The sequence below is a fragment of the Erpetoichthys calabaricus genome, chromosome 12, assembly GCF_900747795.2.
Source record: "Erpetoichthys calabaricus chromosome 12, fErpCal1.3, whole genome shotgun sequence".
NCBI lineage: Eukaryota > Metazoa > Chordata > Cladistia > Polypteriformes > Polypteridae > Erpetoichthys > Erpetoichthys calabaricus.
In genome coordinates, this window is record NC_041405.2 from 152,304,218 (window position 1) to 152,318,593 (window position 14,376).

General features: G+C 39.5%; 1 protein-coding gene across 1 annotated transcript in view; it reads right to left on the reverse strand.

The window, feature by feature from the left end:
- LOC114662872 (uncharacterized) overlaps positions 1-14,376 on the reverse strand; it is a 139,165-nt gene that overhangs the window by 103,108 nt on the left and 21,681 nt on the right. The window contains exons 3-6 of the mRNA XM_051935431.1: positions 12,855-13,036; positions 4,401-4,572; positions 3,820-3,870; positions 1,659-1,771 (exon numbers count right to left, since the gene is read on the reverse strand). Coding sequence (XP_051791391.1) covers positions 1,659-1,771; positions 3,820-3,870; positions 4,401-4,572; positions 12,855-13,036 — 518 coding nt within the window. The remainder of the gene's footprint in view (positions 1-1,658; positions 1,772-3,819; positions 3,871-4,400; positions 4,573-12,854; positions 13,037-14,376) is intronic.

Genomic DNA, 14,376 nt, shown 5'->3' on the forward strand with positions numbered 1-14,376 from the left:
GTACAAATCGGGTTACGATCAAAAAGTTTGCCAAAATTTTGCATCTGTTCACAACCACACGCTGTGGTGGTGAACAAAAACACTGGTGGCCAGTTTCCGTACGCGCCAATGATTTCCCATTCTCTGTTTCCCATTTTCATTTATTTGTGTATACAGGGCCTAACAAAGCAGCTGATGTTGCAAAAGGAGTTACAATGCTAACCAAGCAGAGGCCTCGAGTGCTGGAAGAGGTGGAAAAACTGTTGGTAGTGCGGCTGAACAAGAAGCAACTTGTAGGGGAGAGCGTAAGCGAGGCGATCATAGGCGGGAAAGACAGGAAGATTCATGGCGATTTGTTGCAAAAAAATCCTTCTTCAAGTGGCGAAGGTGAGGAATTTAAAGGCAGTAGAGGATGGTGTGAAAAGTTTTGCAAGAGAAGTGGCATTTAACTTTTTTTCCCTGTACTTAAAACTCATAAAAAAAAAGTGTTTACAGCGAGCAGTTCGTAAGGGTCTAGCGCCAACTCTTACAATGTTAGTTTTCTCTGTTGTTTAAGGTTTTCTCAGTGTTATTCAATGTTTTTACATTTAGTTTACTATTACACTGTGCATTCTATGGTATAATTATTTTTGTGCTTATAAAAATATATATTTACATACAGTTCGTACGGTCTGGAACGGATTAATTGTATTTACATACAATCTTATGGAGAAATTACATTCAGGTCGTGACCAAATCGGGTCGCGTCCAGAGTTTTGGAACGAATTACGGTCATGACCAGAGGTTACCACTGTATTGGCTAAAAGAAAACTCAAATTTAAAAATATAAAATTTTGCCAAACGTCTCCTTGTTTCTAGATTGTTCCATATTGTTAATTTTGTTTTTCTTTGTAAAGCTCTTCCGAGTTTCAGTCAGTACTTTACTCTGACGTTTTAGGCTGCATTTGTAAATTTTGAGTTTTTCTGTCTGTCAATGAGACAACCTGCCCGTCCCGTTCCTCACATGAGGTTAGCTGCAGTGCCCCTCTGCTGGACACGCATCAACTGCAAAGAGCCACGACTCAAAAATGGGTGACTGATCCAGCTCGGGGCATTTTCTCTTATTAATAAACACGCCATGGCACTTTTCAAAGGCAGGTCAGAGAGTCATTTAAAAATATTTTGCTATCTCGGGTCCTACGTGTGCCTTTCCTCCGTATTTGCGCCTGTGCACGTCTCTTCACTGGTGCCCTCTCTGTCGAGTGCATTCCCCACAAAGCCGGCGTCACAGACTATCTCATTATTTTCGATGCACATCTCTCACTTCATGGCCGGTTTTATACTTGCCGTCTTTGAAGGGGAGTCTCTCAGTACGCCTCATATGCCTTCATCTCTCCATGTGTGGCTCCCACTCGCACTTCCTGTTTCAAAGCCAAACTGACCAATCATATTGCTCTGAGGAACTGGACACACGGACTGTAGTGTTTTATTATATAGCAGATAAAGAGAAACATACCTCACATGTTGTTTTGAAAATCTTTAAATTTATACAATTTTCGAAGGGTATCTTGTGTAAAAAAAAAAAACAACAACAAAAAAAAAACAAACAAAAACAAAAACCCCTCTCAGCGTCCTTCACTGTCACACGTCTGACATCTGGACATCGCAGTGAACTGGTGAGGATCTCTTTGGTTGCACATCAGTCCACGTCATTAGCCATTTTCTTATCGAACTGCTGTATTTTCGCTTTAATATGGGCGAGCTTGTCCTTCAGATAGTCACAGCGATCTTTCTTCTCTAGAAAGGTGGGATCCTGTAAACAAGAAAAGTAAAGATGGAGACAGACAAACAGACAGACAGACAATAATGAGGATTACTCTTCTTTTATCAGATGTGTAAAATTCAAGCTTTAATTTACATAAAAACAACAATTGGTAAAGACAAAATATATTTAAGTGACTGCAGAATACAAAGAAGTAAAGCTTTGGAGAATTAAATCTAACAGATATGTGGACGTGAAAGTAACATGATATAAAAGTCACTATGTAACTGACAGATATAAAAATGTGAAAGGTGCTTATTAAGAAATACAAACTGAAATCATAATAGATATGAATGGCACAAGTTCATACAAAGAAATATTAAGAGTGTTGTGTAAATATGGATGGTTATTAGAGGTACTGCTAAAAATATAAAGACAGACAGGAAAGACACAGGTAGAGAGAAATGTAGACATGAAAAGCTCTATATAACAGATAAATATGAAAGGTGCTATATAAATAAATATACATTGTTATGAAAAGAGACACATCAAGATAGACACATAAAGACACTTTATAACATCATGGAAATATAAATGGAGACAAATAAAGTTCTGTCTGACTATCTACATATCTGTCTATCTATTGGTAGATTTGAAAGGCACTATATAACAGATATAATGCTACTTGATAGAAAGATATAGGAAAGGTGTTCTATGAATACCGATGGTTATAAAAGGTGCCATATAAGGATAGATAGATAGGAAAGACATCATATAACATGGATATACAGATTTATACGGGATAGATATGAAGGGCCCTACATAATAAATAGATAAATACTAGTTGGTAAATACTTGTAGAGATTGTTATGAAAGGTTCCATATAAAGACAGACAGATATATGAAAGAGACTACATAACACTAGACACACGTAGGTAGATAATGAAAGGCACCATTGAATAGAGAGATATACTGGGAAAGACACTTAGGCTCCTGCCCCTCCATGACCCTGATCAGGATGAAGTGGGCTTAGATAGATAGATAGATAGATATGAAAGGCACTATATGATAGATAGATGGATAGATAGATAGATAGATAGATAGATAGATAGATAGATAGATAGATAGATAGATAGATAGACAGGAAAGACATTATATTTCATATTTTAAAAGATGTGTAAATAGATATGAAAGGCACTATACAATTGATAGACAGATATGACAGGCACTATATGATAGATTTATAGATAGATAGATAGATAGATAGATAGACAGGAATGGCATTATATTTCATACTTTAAAAGATGTGTAAATAGATATGAAAGGCACTATATAATTGATAGAGAGATATGAAAGGCACTATATGATAGATAGATAGATAGGAATGTCATTAAATTTCATACTTTAAAAGATGTGTATATAGATATGAAAGGCACTATATAATTGATAGAGAGATATGAAAGGCACTATATGATAGATAGATAGATAGATAGATAGATAGATAGATAGGAATGGCATTATATTTCATACTTTAAAAGATGTGTATATAATAATAATTTAATAATTAATTTTTTGCATTTATATAGCGCTTTTCTCACTACTCAAAGCGCTTAGCAATTGCAGGTTAAGGGCCTTGCTTAAGGGCCCAACAGAGCAGAGTCCCTTTTGGCATTTACGGGATTCGAACCGGCAACCTTCCGATTGCCAGTGCAGATCCCTAGCCTCAGAGCCATAGATATGAAAGGCACTATATAATTGATAGAGAGATATGAACAGTACTACTGTATATAAATATAGCTAATTATGAATGCTGCCACAAAAAGAAAGACAGATATGAAGGACACTACAGAATTGACAGAGAGATGGACATGAAAGGTGGTGCCATAAATAAATAAAGATCTTTTGAGCACTATATAGGAAACAGATAACATATATGGACATGACAACTGTCTGTGGTTTCCAATTTGTGTTTATGCACAAAACACACATCATTTAATCCATACAAGATTAAATAAAGTTACAAATTTCACAACAAAATATTTCTGCAGCATTTTACACATAAAGATGAGACAAAATAAGTAAATTTCATGTTGGCTTACATTCTTTTTTATTTTAAACTTCTTCACCACTTTTTGAACTCTCTGATATTCCTGCAAGATGTGTAAAAGGTTAGCCAACAAAATAAAGAAATACATTTGTAAGATTAAATTAATAAGAGTCAGTAAAGGCTACTATACATCTGTGCAATGTGCAAACATTTCAACTTAAATCAGAAATGACAACAGAAATAATACAAATACTACTAATAATAATGGTCACTGTGATCTTTTCTCTTTTACTGAGTTACGTGACTCCAATGCCATTTAAAAGATAAACAGGAAGGCAGTGTCCTGTAATGGTGGTCTGTCTTTTCCCACCTTCAATTAGTATTCAATTAGGCTCTATACACAGTCTTTACAAATTAAACATCTCTTAATAATGCTTATATTGCTATCAAAGTGTTTATCACGTATAACAATAAATTAAAGGATTTTTCCCGGTTAACAATGAATTTTGATTATACATTTAAAATATAGTCCAAAAGGTTGAGACTGAAGCAAACAAATCTGTTAGTAACTGTAATTACATAACATCTGAAATGCCAGAAGAGCCTGCCACATGGGGACATCTTGCTGCTTACCTGGGAATTCCTGGATTTTTGTGGCAGTTTCACAAGCATGGCGTCGAGTTCAGTGAATTTCTTTAGAGTTGCTTGCACCTCCGCGTGTAGTGCCTTGTATTCGGGATAGAGGTCATTGAAGACCGCCTTGTACTGCTCACGGTCCGACAAAGAACGGATTTCTGGATACTTCCTGTGAAGACACGGCCGTTTGATTTGTAGTATTAGAGACAAATTAGAGACGGGACACCACAGAGCAGCCTGTCTGTTTCATCTAACCGTATACACATGGACTAAGCAAGTGAACATCAGTTTGAAAAAATAAAAATAAATAAAGGAAACTAAACATTCTTCTAAAATAATTTTGATAATTTCTATGCCACCCTGTCGTCAGTCTCTGTCAACAAGATGGTTTCTTTAATCTAAAACAGTCTATTTCAGTATTTTTCTTCTCTTCAGTGTTGCTTTGCTTCTGTTACGGTACAACATAAGTTTTTCCCTTTTTTAATTTTTTTTTGCTATTTAAATATGTTTTTAATTTTAATTTTTTGTTAATTTTGTGTTCAAATCCAATAACCCAGAAAAATCAGAACCAAAGCACCACTTGCAAAGGACTACAAACTCAATGCTCAATTCTCTTCCTGAGTGACTTATAAAGGCGGGCCCCGCCTCCTTAGGCTCCACCCATGGAATAAAACAAACATTAAAAAAAATGTAAAGAGACAGTCTACCAGAGAAATTACATAAAACTGTAAAAATAATAATTCAAAAAGAATAATAAAACAGTGTAGATGCCATGGAGGAAGGACAGGCACCCTGAGTGTGATGGAGGATGAATTCTTGTCCAGCCAGGAGGCCATAATGGATGGACTGGGTGAACATGCATGCCAGGAGCTGATCACTCCCCCACACAGCAGGTGGCAGTGTTCCTCAGGGCTGAACCCAATTAGGATATCCACAGGGTGGCATGGGAATTGGGAATCTCGAAACGCAGCCTTGTCTGGGTCTTTGGGCACCACCAGAGGGTGCTGCCGGGGCTACTGTTCTGTTTTACTTTGATTCCTGTTTTTAACTTGTACTTAAGCTTGATGAAAGATACGTTTTGCTTCCCAGTTACTGAACTTTAGCACATCTTTGCTTTACTTCTCTTTTGTCTGGTCCTATCACTAAAAATACTGGCTGAGACAGTACTAAGACAGTACTGTGCCAGTACCCATGACATTACCATGTAAGCAAAATGAGATTGTAACATTTAAGACCCCTCAGGACATGACCTGGAAAAAGGCCAGTGAGCACTTCAGCTCAGTAATAATAATAATAATAATAATAATAATAATAATAATAATTCAGTCAGTTAGTCATTACCCTACCTGCTATATCTTAACACAGGGTCACGGGGGTCTACTGGAGCCAATCCCAGCCAGCACAGGGCGCAAGGCAGGAACAAATCCCCGGGCAGGGTGCCAGCCCACCACAGGGCAAAATAATAATTCTTTATATTTATATAGCGCCTTTTTCTCACTACTCAAAGTACTTCAGTGAATGAGGAGCCACTTCAACCACCTCTAATGTGCAGCACCCACCTGGATGATGTGACGACAGCCATTTCTGCTCCAGAATGCTCACCACACATTAGCAGTTAGGTGGTGAAGGGGTGAGAGATTAGTGATGGGGGATGATTAGGGGGCAAGACTGACCAGGCCATGGAGGGCAATCTGGCCTGGACATCAGGATACACCCTACTCTTTGTCAAGGATGCCCAGGGATCTTTTATGACCTCAGAGAGTCAGGACCTCGGTTTTAGGTCTCATCTGAAGGATCGGTGCCATTTTTACAGCACAGCGTCCCCTCGTCACTGCACTGGAACATTGGGATCCACACACAGACCACAGGGTACAACAACAACAACAACATTTATTTCTAGAGTTTTCATTTAAAAAGAAAAAATATAAAAATAAGATTAAGCAATACTAAGTAACAAAGAATAAAGTAAGGACCGATGGCCAGGAGGGCAGACAAAAAACAAAAACAAAAAAAATAATCTCCAGAGGGGTGGAGAAAAAACAAAACAAAATCTGCAGGGGTTCGGATGCCACAAGACGACCAGCCCCTTCTAGGCATTCTACCTAACATCAATGACCTCACTCAGTCCTCATGGCTCTCATGCTTCACGTGGAAGAATTAGATGATGATGAAGGTCATGTGGACCTCTGGCTTTCAAGCCATCAATGTAGGGACTGCATGGTGCCCTCATCAGGTGGTGAGGGCGCAGATCACCAACACAGAAAACCGAAAAAAGACAAAAGCGCCCCCTGCTGGCCTCACCAACACGTCAATCAGTAGCTTCAGTCCCAATTCCCTTTGAGATATGGCAGGCCACACAGGGGATGTCAAGTGGCATTGTGCCGTACTTCCAAGACCTCATTTTAGCTCTAGATGGGAATGGTGGGCAAAATGGTCTTCTCTGACAGAATGAAGAAGCGATTCTATTTTAAACAGTAACAGAAACAGTCAACAGCAAATTAAAAAATCGGAAGTGGTCTCCCCTCGATTCTCTCGTATACTCAGATATGAGGATGGATGTTTGAGGTGTAAACCGCAAGACAATGATTATATTTTTATATTACGTATATAAAAGAACCATCAAGAACAAATCAAATCAAATTAATAATATATTGAGCAATTATTATAAAAGCAAAGTTGAATAAATCGGACTCTGCAGCTGCATGAATAAAAAAATTGCCATGATAATTTTATTTTGGCAAACGATTCAGGTAAATTACCACTTTCAGTGAGCGGAAGTGGGTCAAAAGTTGCAAAGACTTAATCTGTTACTGTTAATACTTGCACACAAAATTTTGTTTACATAAAGCAAAAATGTTCTCAAATATGTACGTATTACAATTTGAACGTCAAACGGAAAATTTTGATTATCTTGAAAACCGGTCGTTTTTTGAAAAAATGCAAAGGGACAAAAAATGCTTAGAATGTGCTGCTTTACCATAATATGATGTGAAATGATCACATTTTTAAAGTTTTTGGGGAAACGTTTCAGGTAAAGTACCACTTCCGCTTAGCAGAAACAGCTCAAAAGTTGATAGAAATCTGTTTTGTACCTAATACTTGTATGTGAAATTTGGTTGACCAAGTTATCGTGTTTACATACACACACAGACAGATGTTTTGAAACCAGCAGTCATACAGTAGCTGTTTCACGTTAGTTTAGGTTAAAGGTTAGGAGCACATGACAAATCAACTCTGGATCCCAGATTAAGACCCAAGTGCAGCCATGCAACAGGTGACACCTCAGCACCACACCAGTTCAGGTGGAATGTTTTTTTTATGGTGGCTCGAGAGTCAAATCTGCCATCAACTCCCAGGTTTTACACTGCAGGTTGGAGGGTCTACTTGCTGGGCTGGATGCAGATTAACGTCATACCCAGGACGGAGCAGTTGCAAGTTAAGGGCCTTGCTCAAGGGCCCAATGAAGTAGAGTCACTTCTGGCGTTTACCGGATTTGAACCGGCAACCTTCTGATTACCAGTGCAGATCCCTAACTCAGAGCCACCACTCTGCCCTTAGGTTAAAGGTACTGCAAAAATGCACCTGTTACTCATTGTTTTGTCTTGGTAGAGTGAAATTTTACTCAACTTTCCCCTTTTATATTATTAATATGTAGCCTTTGTCAGAATTCCTCAAATCTCCCAAGCTTACCACTGATTGTAAGGTATTGTACTTTATAACTTCTCCCCACCTTCCCTTCTACATCTATAACTTCAGGCAATTAGGTGTAGTAAAAGACAAGCAGGAGTTAAGTAACACTTTAAATAATGTATTATTGAGAATATTCATAAATAATAACAATATGCAAGTTACATTTGAATATTGGCAACCATACAGCCTGATAAATGCTGATGTGTAGTTTCAGGCGGAACACAGACTTGTTAGTTACTTAAAATGTCTCTAGTTAAGGCATCATTGGTGATCAGCTTTCTTCAGAACAGGCCGCATGCCCGTCTCAATATGGCTGCTGAGCTGTGCTCTTCATTGTGTTGTCCTTTTCAGTTTATGGTGTGTGAGATGCTCTTTCATCAGTTTGGTAAGTGAGAGAGAGTGAGGTAAAGCAAGCAAATTTATAGGTTTCCTGTCCAATCCCTACAGCCAATAGGGCATTGTGGTACTTCAAGGTTTCTGATACAAGCCAATTCCAAACAGCCATATTCAGGCCAATGGGGCACATAATACCCTCACACCTGCCATTCCCTCCAAACCATATGTTAAGGTAAAGCTTGGCAGTTAGGCAGCCTGACTTTCCTGTGGGGGTTGACTGAGAGGGTCCTGCAGAGAAATATTAGCCAAACTTGTTTGAGGCACTTCACCAAACCCTGTCATAAAATTACAAAGATACTCATTCCTAAAAGGAGAGAAGGAGTTCTTAAACCATCAAACCATTAATTACTGTTATCCATATTACTAACCGAGAATGCTAAACCGGATGGACGCAGGGACATCCGGCCATGGGCCGTAGCAGCAAAAAGACGTACTGCGCAGGCGCCCCAAGAAATGAGGCGCCGCGAGAGGCGGCCAAGACCACAGAAAACAGGAGTGAGCACAGAAAAAAGGAGTCAAACGCATGCGACGCACACAGCGGCGCACGAGCAAAACACATTACACACACACACACACAAAGAGGAGGATTTAATCCCATTGCACACGAAACGGGACGCACACAAAGAGGAGGATTCAACAAGCCACAAGCACACAAAAAAAAAGAAGCCGCGAGCACCACACAAAGCCCATTGGACACGAAACGGGACAGACTACGGACATAGCACACGAAACGTACACAAAAACGACGATTCAGACCCACGACCACAGTAACATAAATAACAAATGACACACAAAGCCCCATTTCTAAATGAACCGTCCGTATTAAACATACGTCATCTCAACACGTTCACAATATGCAGCATAGGTAGATCTCATTACAATGAGGCACTATTAACCGTTCAACCGCAGAAAAGGCTCCATATTAACAGTGAGTGCGATCCTCCTTAGTACTTATCCATATTTCTCACGCTCAAGAACAAACAAGTCATGAATTCACGATCACAGGTACAAAACGATACCGCTCGGATAACGGGACCAAACACAATTCACACTATGCAGCATAGGTGGATCTCATTACAATAAGGCACTATTGACCGTTCAACCGCAGAAAAGGCTCCATATTAACAGTGAGTGCAATACTCCTTATTACTTATCCATATTTCTTAGGGATGCACCGATACCACTTTTTTGGAAAACGAGTACGAGTACGAGTACTTGCATTTCAGTACTCGCCGATACCGAGTACTTAATAAAAACATGATTTAAATTTACAGGTAACAGCTTTAGTCATATAATTTAACAAAAAAAACAAGAAACTCTCGTCTATCCACTGGGAGGTTAGGCTAATTAGCGACAAGGGGCTAACACTGCTTGTCCAAATATCCGTGGTGAAACTAAACGCAGAGGAGGCTTGCAGTAGGCTGTGGATATGTTTTTTCACGGAGTCGTGTAGTTTAGGCAGCTCCGTGTCAGTCATGTAGCGGCGGCTTGGGACATCATATCTGGGCTCCAGAACATGGAGGAGACGCAGGAATCCCACATTTTCTACCTCCGAGAGTGGCTGGTCACTCAATGCAATGTACTCGATAATTGCCTGTGTTATTTTCACAGCACGTGGATTGTCTCTGGACATTTTCTCTCGTCTTGCAAGAGTTTGCTGCAGCGTGGGTTGTGTTGGTTTAGAAGCGTGGGTAAACTCTTTGTACTCGTTGTCGTGTTGGGATTTTAGGTGCTTGATTAAATTACTTGTGTTAAATGCGCTACCTTTTGAGCCTCCTCTGGACAATTTCGCTGAGCACAATTTGCAGTCCGCCTTTGTTTTGTCGTCTTCATTCACTTTGAAATAGTTCCACACGGCTGACATGTCTCGCCTCGCCTTCTCCCCGCTCTGAGCTGCAGCCGGGGCCTGGGGGCGGGCACTCAGCGCCTGTGATTAACTCCTTACACGCCGCTCAAACATAGACATTTCTCAGACCGTGGTATCGGTCCCCGGTATCGGGGGACTTTTAACGAGTACGAGTACTTTAGAAAATGTGGTATCGAGGCCGATACCAGATACCCGTTTTGGTATCGGTGCATCCCTAATATTTCTAGAAGAAAAAATGTCTCGGCTCCAAAAACGCAAAGCTCAACTAAAGCTTCTAACTAACGATGTACCTAAAAGTACAAACTTTATGAACTGCATTAGATCCTACAATAGTTCATTTGCTTTTGCATCTACCGGAGTAAATATCAGGCCACCAAAAGGCAATGGCCCATACTACTTTCGCATATGTGCACAAATACTGCATCGCATTGGAACAGTGCACCCTGAAACAAATCAACAACGCAAATATGCACAAATCTACATCCTAGATCCACATGACGCAATCTATCAATCAAAGTGCTGCATCGCAACAGGCACGGATTCAAAACGAAACACCTCCCGTCTCAGACATACGTTAAAGGAAGCGAAGGCTAAAACGGGCTTCTCACACAGCACAGGCAAATCGATTACAGCTCCAAAACAACACGTCCCAAATACTGCACATACAACAACGCGCCTCTCAAACGGCACAAGCAAAACATACACCAGGAAAATTCATTCGGATTAATGAATGTCATTTGCAATCATTGTCATTCAGTTCACTTCCCTGAAGAAACAACTGGCAATACAAGTAATACATTTACACGTTGTTGTCAAAAGGGTCAAATTAGACTGCCTCCTTTACATTCATATCCTGAATATCTACAGAAAGCTTCTAACTAACGATGTACCTGAAAGTGAAATCTTTATCAACTGCATTAGATCCTACAAATCGGTATCCACTATGAACATTAACAGTGGCACTGCGCGTGACATCCGTCTTGCAAAAATGTTAATTATTGATGAATGTACAATGGCATCCAGTCACTTACTCAACACCATTCATAAACTTCTGCAAACGTTTATGAATAATAATATTCGCTTTGGAGGAAAGGTACTTTTATTAGGAGGAGATTTTAGACAGTGCTTAGCTATTCTTCCACATGCCATGCGCTCAGCTATTGTTCAGTGCACCTTAAAATACGCAGACAATTGGCATTGCTTTCAAAAGATACAGTTAGTAAAAAAGATACGATGTCCAGAACCAGATCATAACAATTGCTTATTACAACTGAGAGATGGTACACTCACCAATACAGATGGACTTCACCCAGATATTATTACAATTCCTCAAGCCTTTATCTGCGACGACTTAGTTACAGACAGATTTGGAACAGCAATCTCATTAGTCCAAATGCCCCTTTTAATACAACGCACTATATTATGTCCAAAAAATATTAATATGGAAAACATAAATACCCAAGTCATTCCATTACTTCCTGGAGAGACACAACTCTTTCTAAGCTCTGACAAACTTGACTCTGATCACAACAATAACCATCTTCATTGACATTACAAGTTCTGACCTGGAATTACCTTTTACACTTAAACGGCGTGTACAAAGAAATTTTCCAATAAACCTTTACACTGTGCCACACACTTTATTGTTTTCTTTCTATTTGCATCATCTACACCTTCACACTTTTCTATATCTCATTCATACATCTCGCTCTTTGTCATTCCCAACACCAGGGGTTGGCGAGCGAAGTGAGCAGGGGGCGGAGCCCCCTAGTTATCTATAATGTAACACTAATATTACATTGGCTTTGTCTAAGTTACAAATAAAGACATACAAAACATTTATCACCTTGTAAGCAAAATTTCACATCACAACATTCATTTATGTAACAAGACCTCAACAAAGACTTCTTTGGTTTTAGTGACGCTTCCAAAGCATTAGGAAAGTGTTCATTCATCTGTGCATCATATACGACGATAGTTCAGGAGCCAAACGAATGACACAAATGTAGTGTTTGCTGATTCATGTTTAGTAAAGATGTATGCTGTTTTGATTGTCTTTCTAACTGCATGTTTTGGTCGATTACGCGTCTCTGTTAACACGTTATATGTTGTATTAATAGGGAAATGTGCCTTCTCCTCCTAAGCATTGAAACACTAAATAAAATTTACTCTGGTATTAACAAATGGAGCCATCGCCAGTGCTGATGATACAAATAGGCACTCTGTTTGAATCTTGCGTCGATGTTTACTTGCTACAACTGTTGTTTGTGCCGGCAGTCCCCCCACATCCCACAATCCTATAAGCGGAACAGTGGATGCGTGTAAGTCGCACCCCAGTATGACCCTGAACTGTATGCACTGGTTAGAAAATGAAGAGATGCTTGGACTGATGTAAAGGTGCTCAGTACAATCAGAGAATGAAGGAGCACATTACTCTCTCACAGATAACTTAGTTAAGCAACCAAGTTGACAGAAGAATGGAAGCTTTCTCAACTTACACAACATAGTCAGGCACAATGTGTGGCTTAGGCACGTATCCGGCGGGGATTGACTGGTTCAGAGTTCTGGGATCTTCTCCGCCCTCTGAGAATCGAATCTGCTTGGTTATCGTCCCCACGTGGTTCACTTCGTCCTCAAACACAATCCTCTTAGATTTGGTCTTGGCTGGAGAAGGAGGAAGCTAAGAAATGATCAAAGATTTCAAAGTTATTTTGATGTTCTTTAGCTAAAGGTGGACAAGTTCAGCTTTGTTTGGACTCATCATGGTGCTGACCCTGTGGTACACAGGGAAAACGAGCCATAAACGTTATAATTTTTTTCAACTCAAAATGTCAATATCAATACAGTAGGTCTGTCGAGTGTCCACAGCTGTACTAATGTCGATTTAGTGCACGTCCTTTGTGTGACTTATTTTTAACTGTCACCAAAGCATAGCCCTATGTTGTAATCGGCCCAATACAAGCGTGTTTCTTTGTGCACATTTCCTATAATTTTGTTTCTGTTATTTGCAAACGAGATGGTGGAATGTCAGTGTCTGATCCGAGCTATCAATGTACCCTTTGTGTTATTGTAGGCTACCATAGAGTAAGCCTTAGTGACTTACATATTTCTCCTGACACCAACACTTGACATTTGCTACACTGTGAACAGTGCTTAGGGGACTAATGTGCTTCTTGGCTTTGCACTCGATCACAATTATTTTGTCGTTTTGTCATACAGCTACCATCACACCACACTGAAGCTTCATGTGACAGAATTCGGGTATATCATGGCGGTTCGGTCATAAAGTACCATATCATGCATGAGTTTCACTTTTCTGTGTCAATGTCTGATGAGCAATTCACATCGTTGTCTTATCACTCCATTTGAGAGGTTCCATTTCACTTCATTCTAAAACTGACTTTAGGGCTTTTTCTTTGCAATTCCGCTTTTCGTTGGAGGTTCTGCACCACTCACAAATATTGATGAGTTACATCAGAATGGCAAAATGTGTAGAAAAATTTATGATTTTTTGCAGCCGTGATGTTATTTCATCCACACCCTTGAAAATAAAGGTGGCAGAGTGGTTTGGGTCCCAAAAGACCCATCTGCGGGAAAGTTCCACAAAGAATCTTTATTTATTTAAATTCTTAACAGGTTCCATAACTAGCCATAAACAGATGATAGCATATTTGTAAAACACCAATGCCTTCATGATTGCTGCATACAGGAAGTCAAGCTCGGTTCAGGTTTTCCTGATTTGTTAGTATCCTGCTAGGACGCCTACTAGACATTAACGATTTCTGTTTTGTCTGCATATTTTGAACCTTTGTAAAGTCAAAAGAACAAATTTCACCAATAAAGAACCCTTCCCAGAATGGAAAGGTTCTCTGTCAAGCAATCCTTCAATGGGGAACCACACAGTAAAGTGCTATTACAAAACGTTTTTTAAGAGTGCACTTGATGGCACCAGAAACCCTTCCCAAGGGTTACAATGGTTTAAAATATAAAGTAGATCATTACATGTCACCCCGAGTCTTA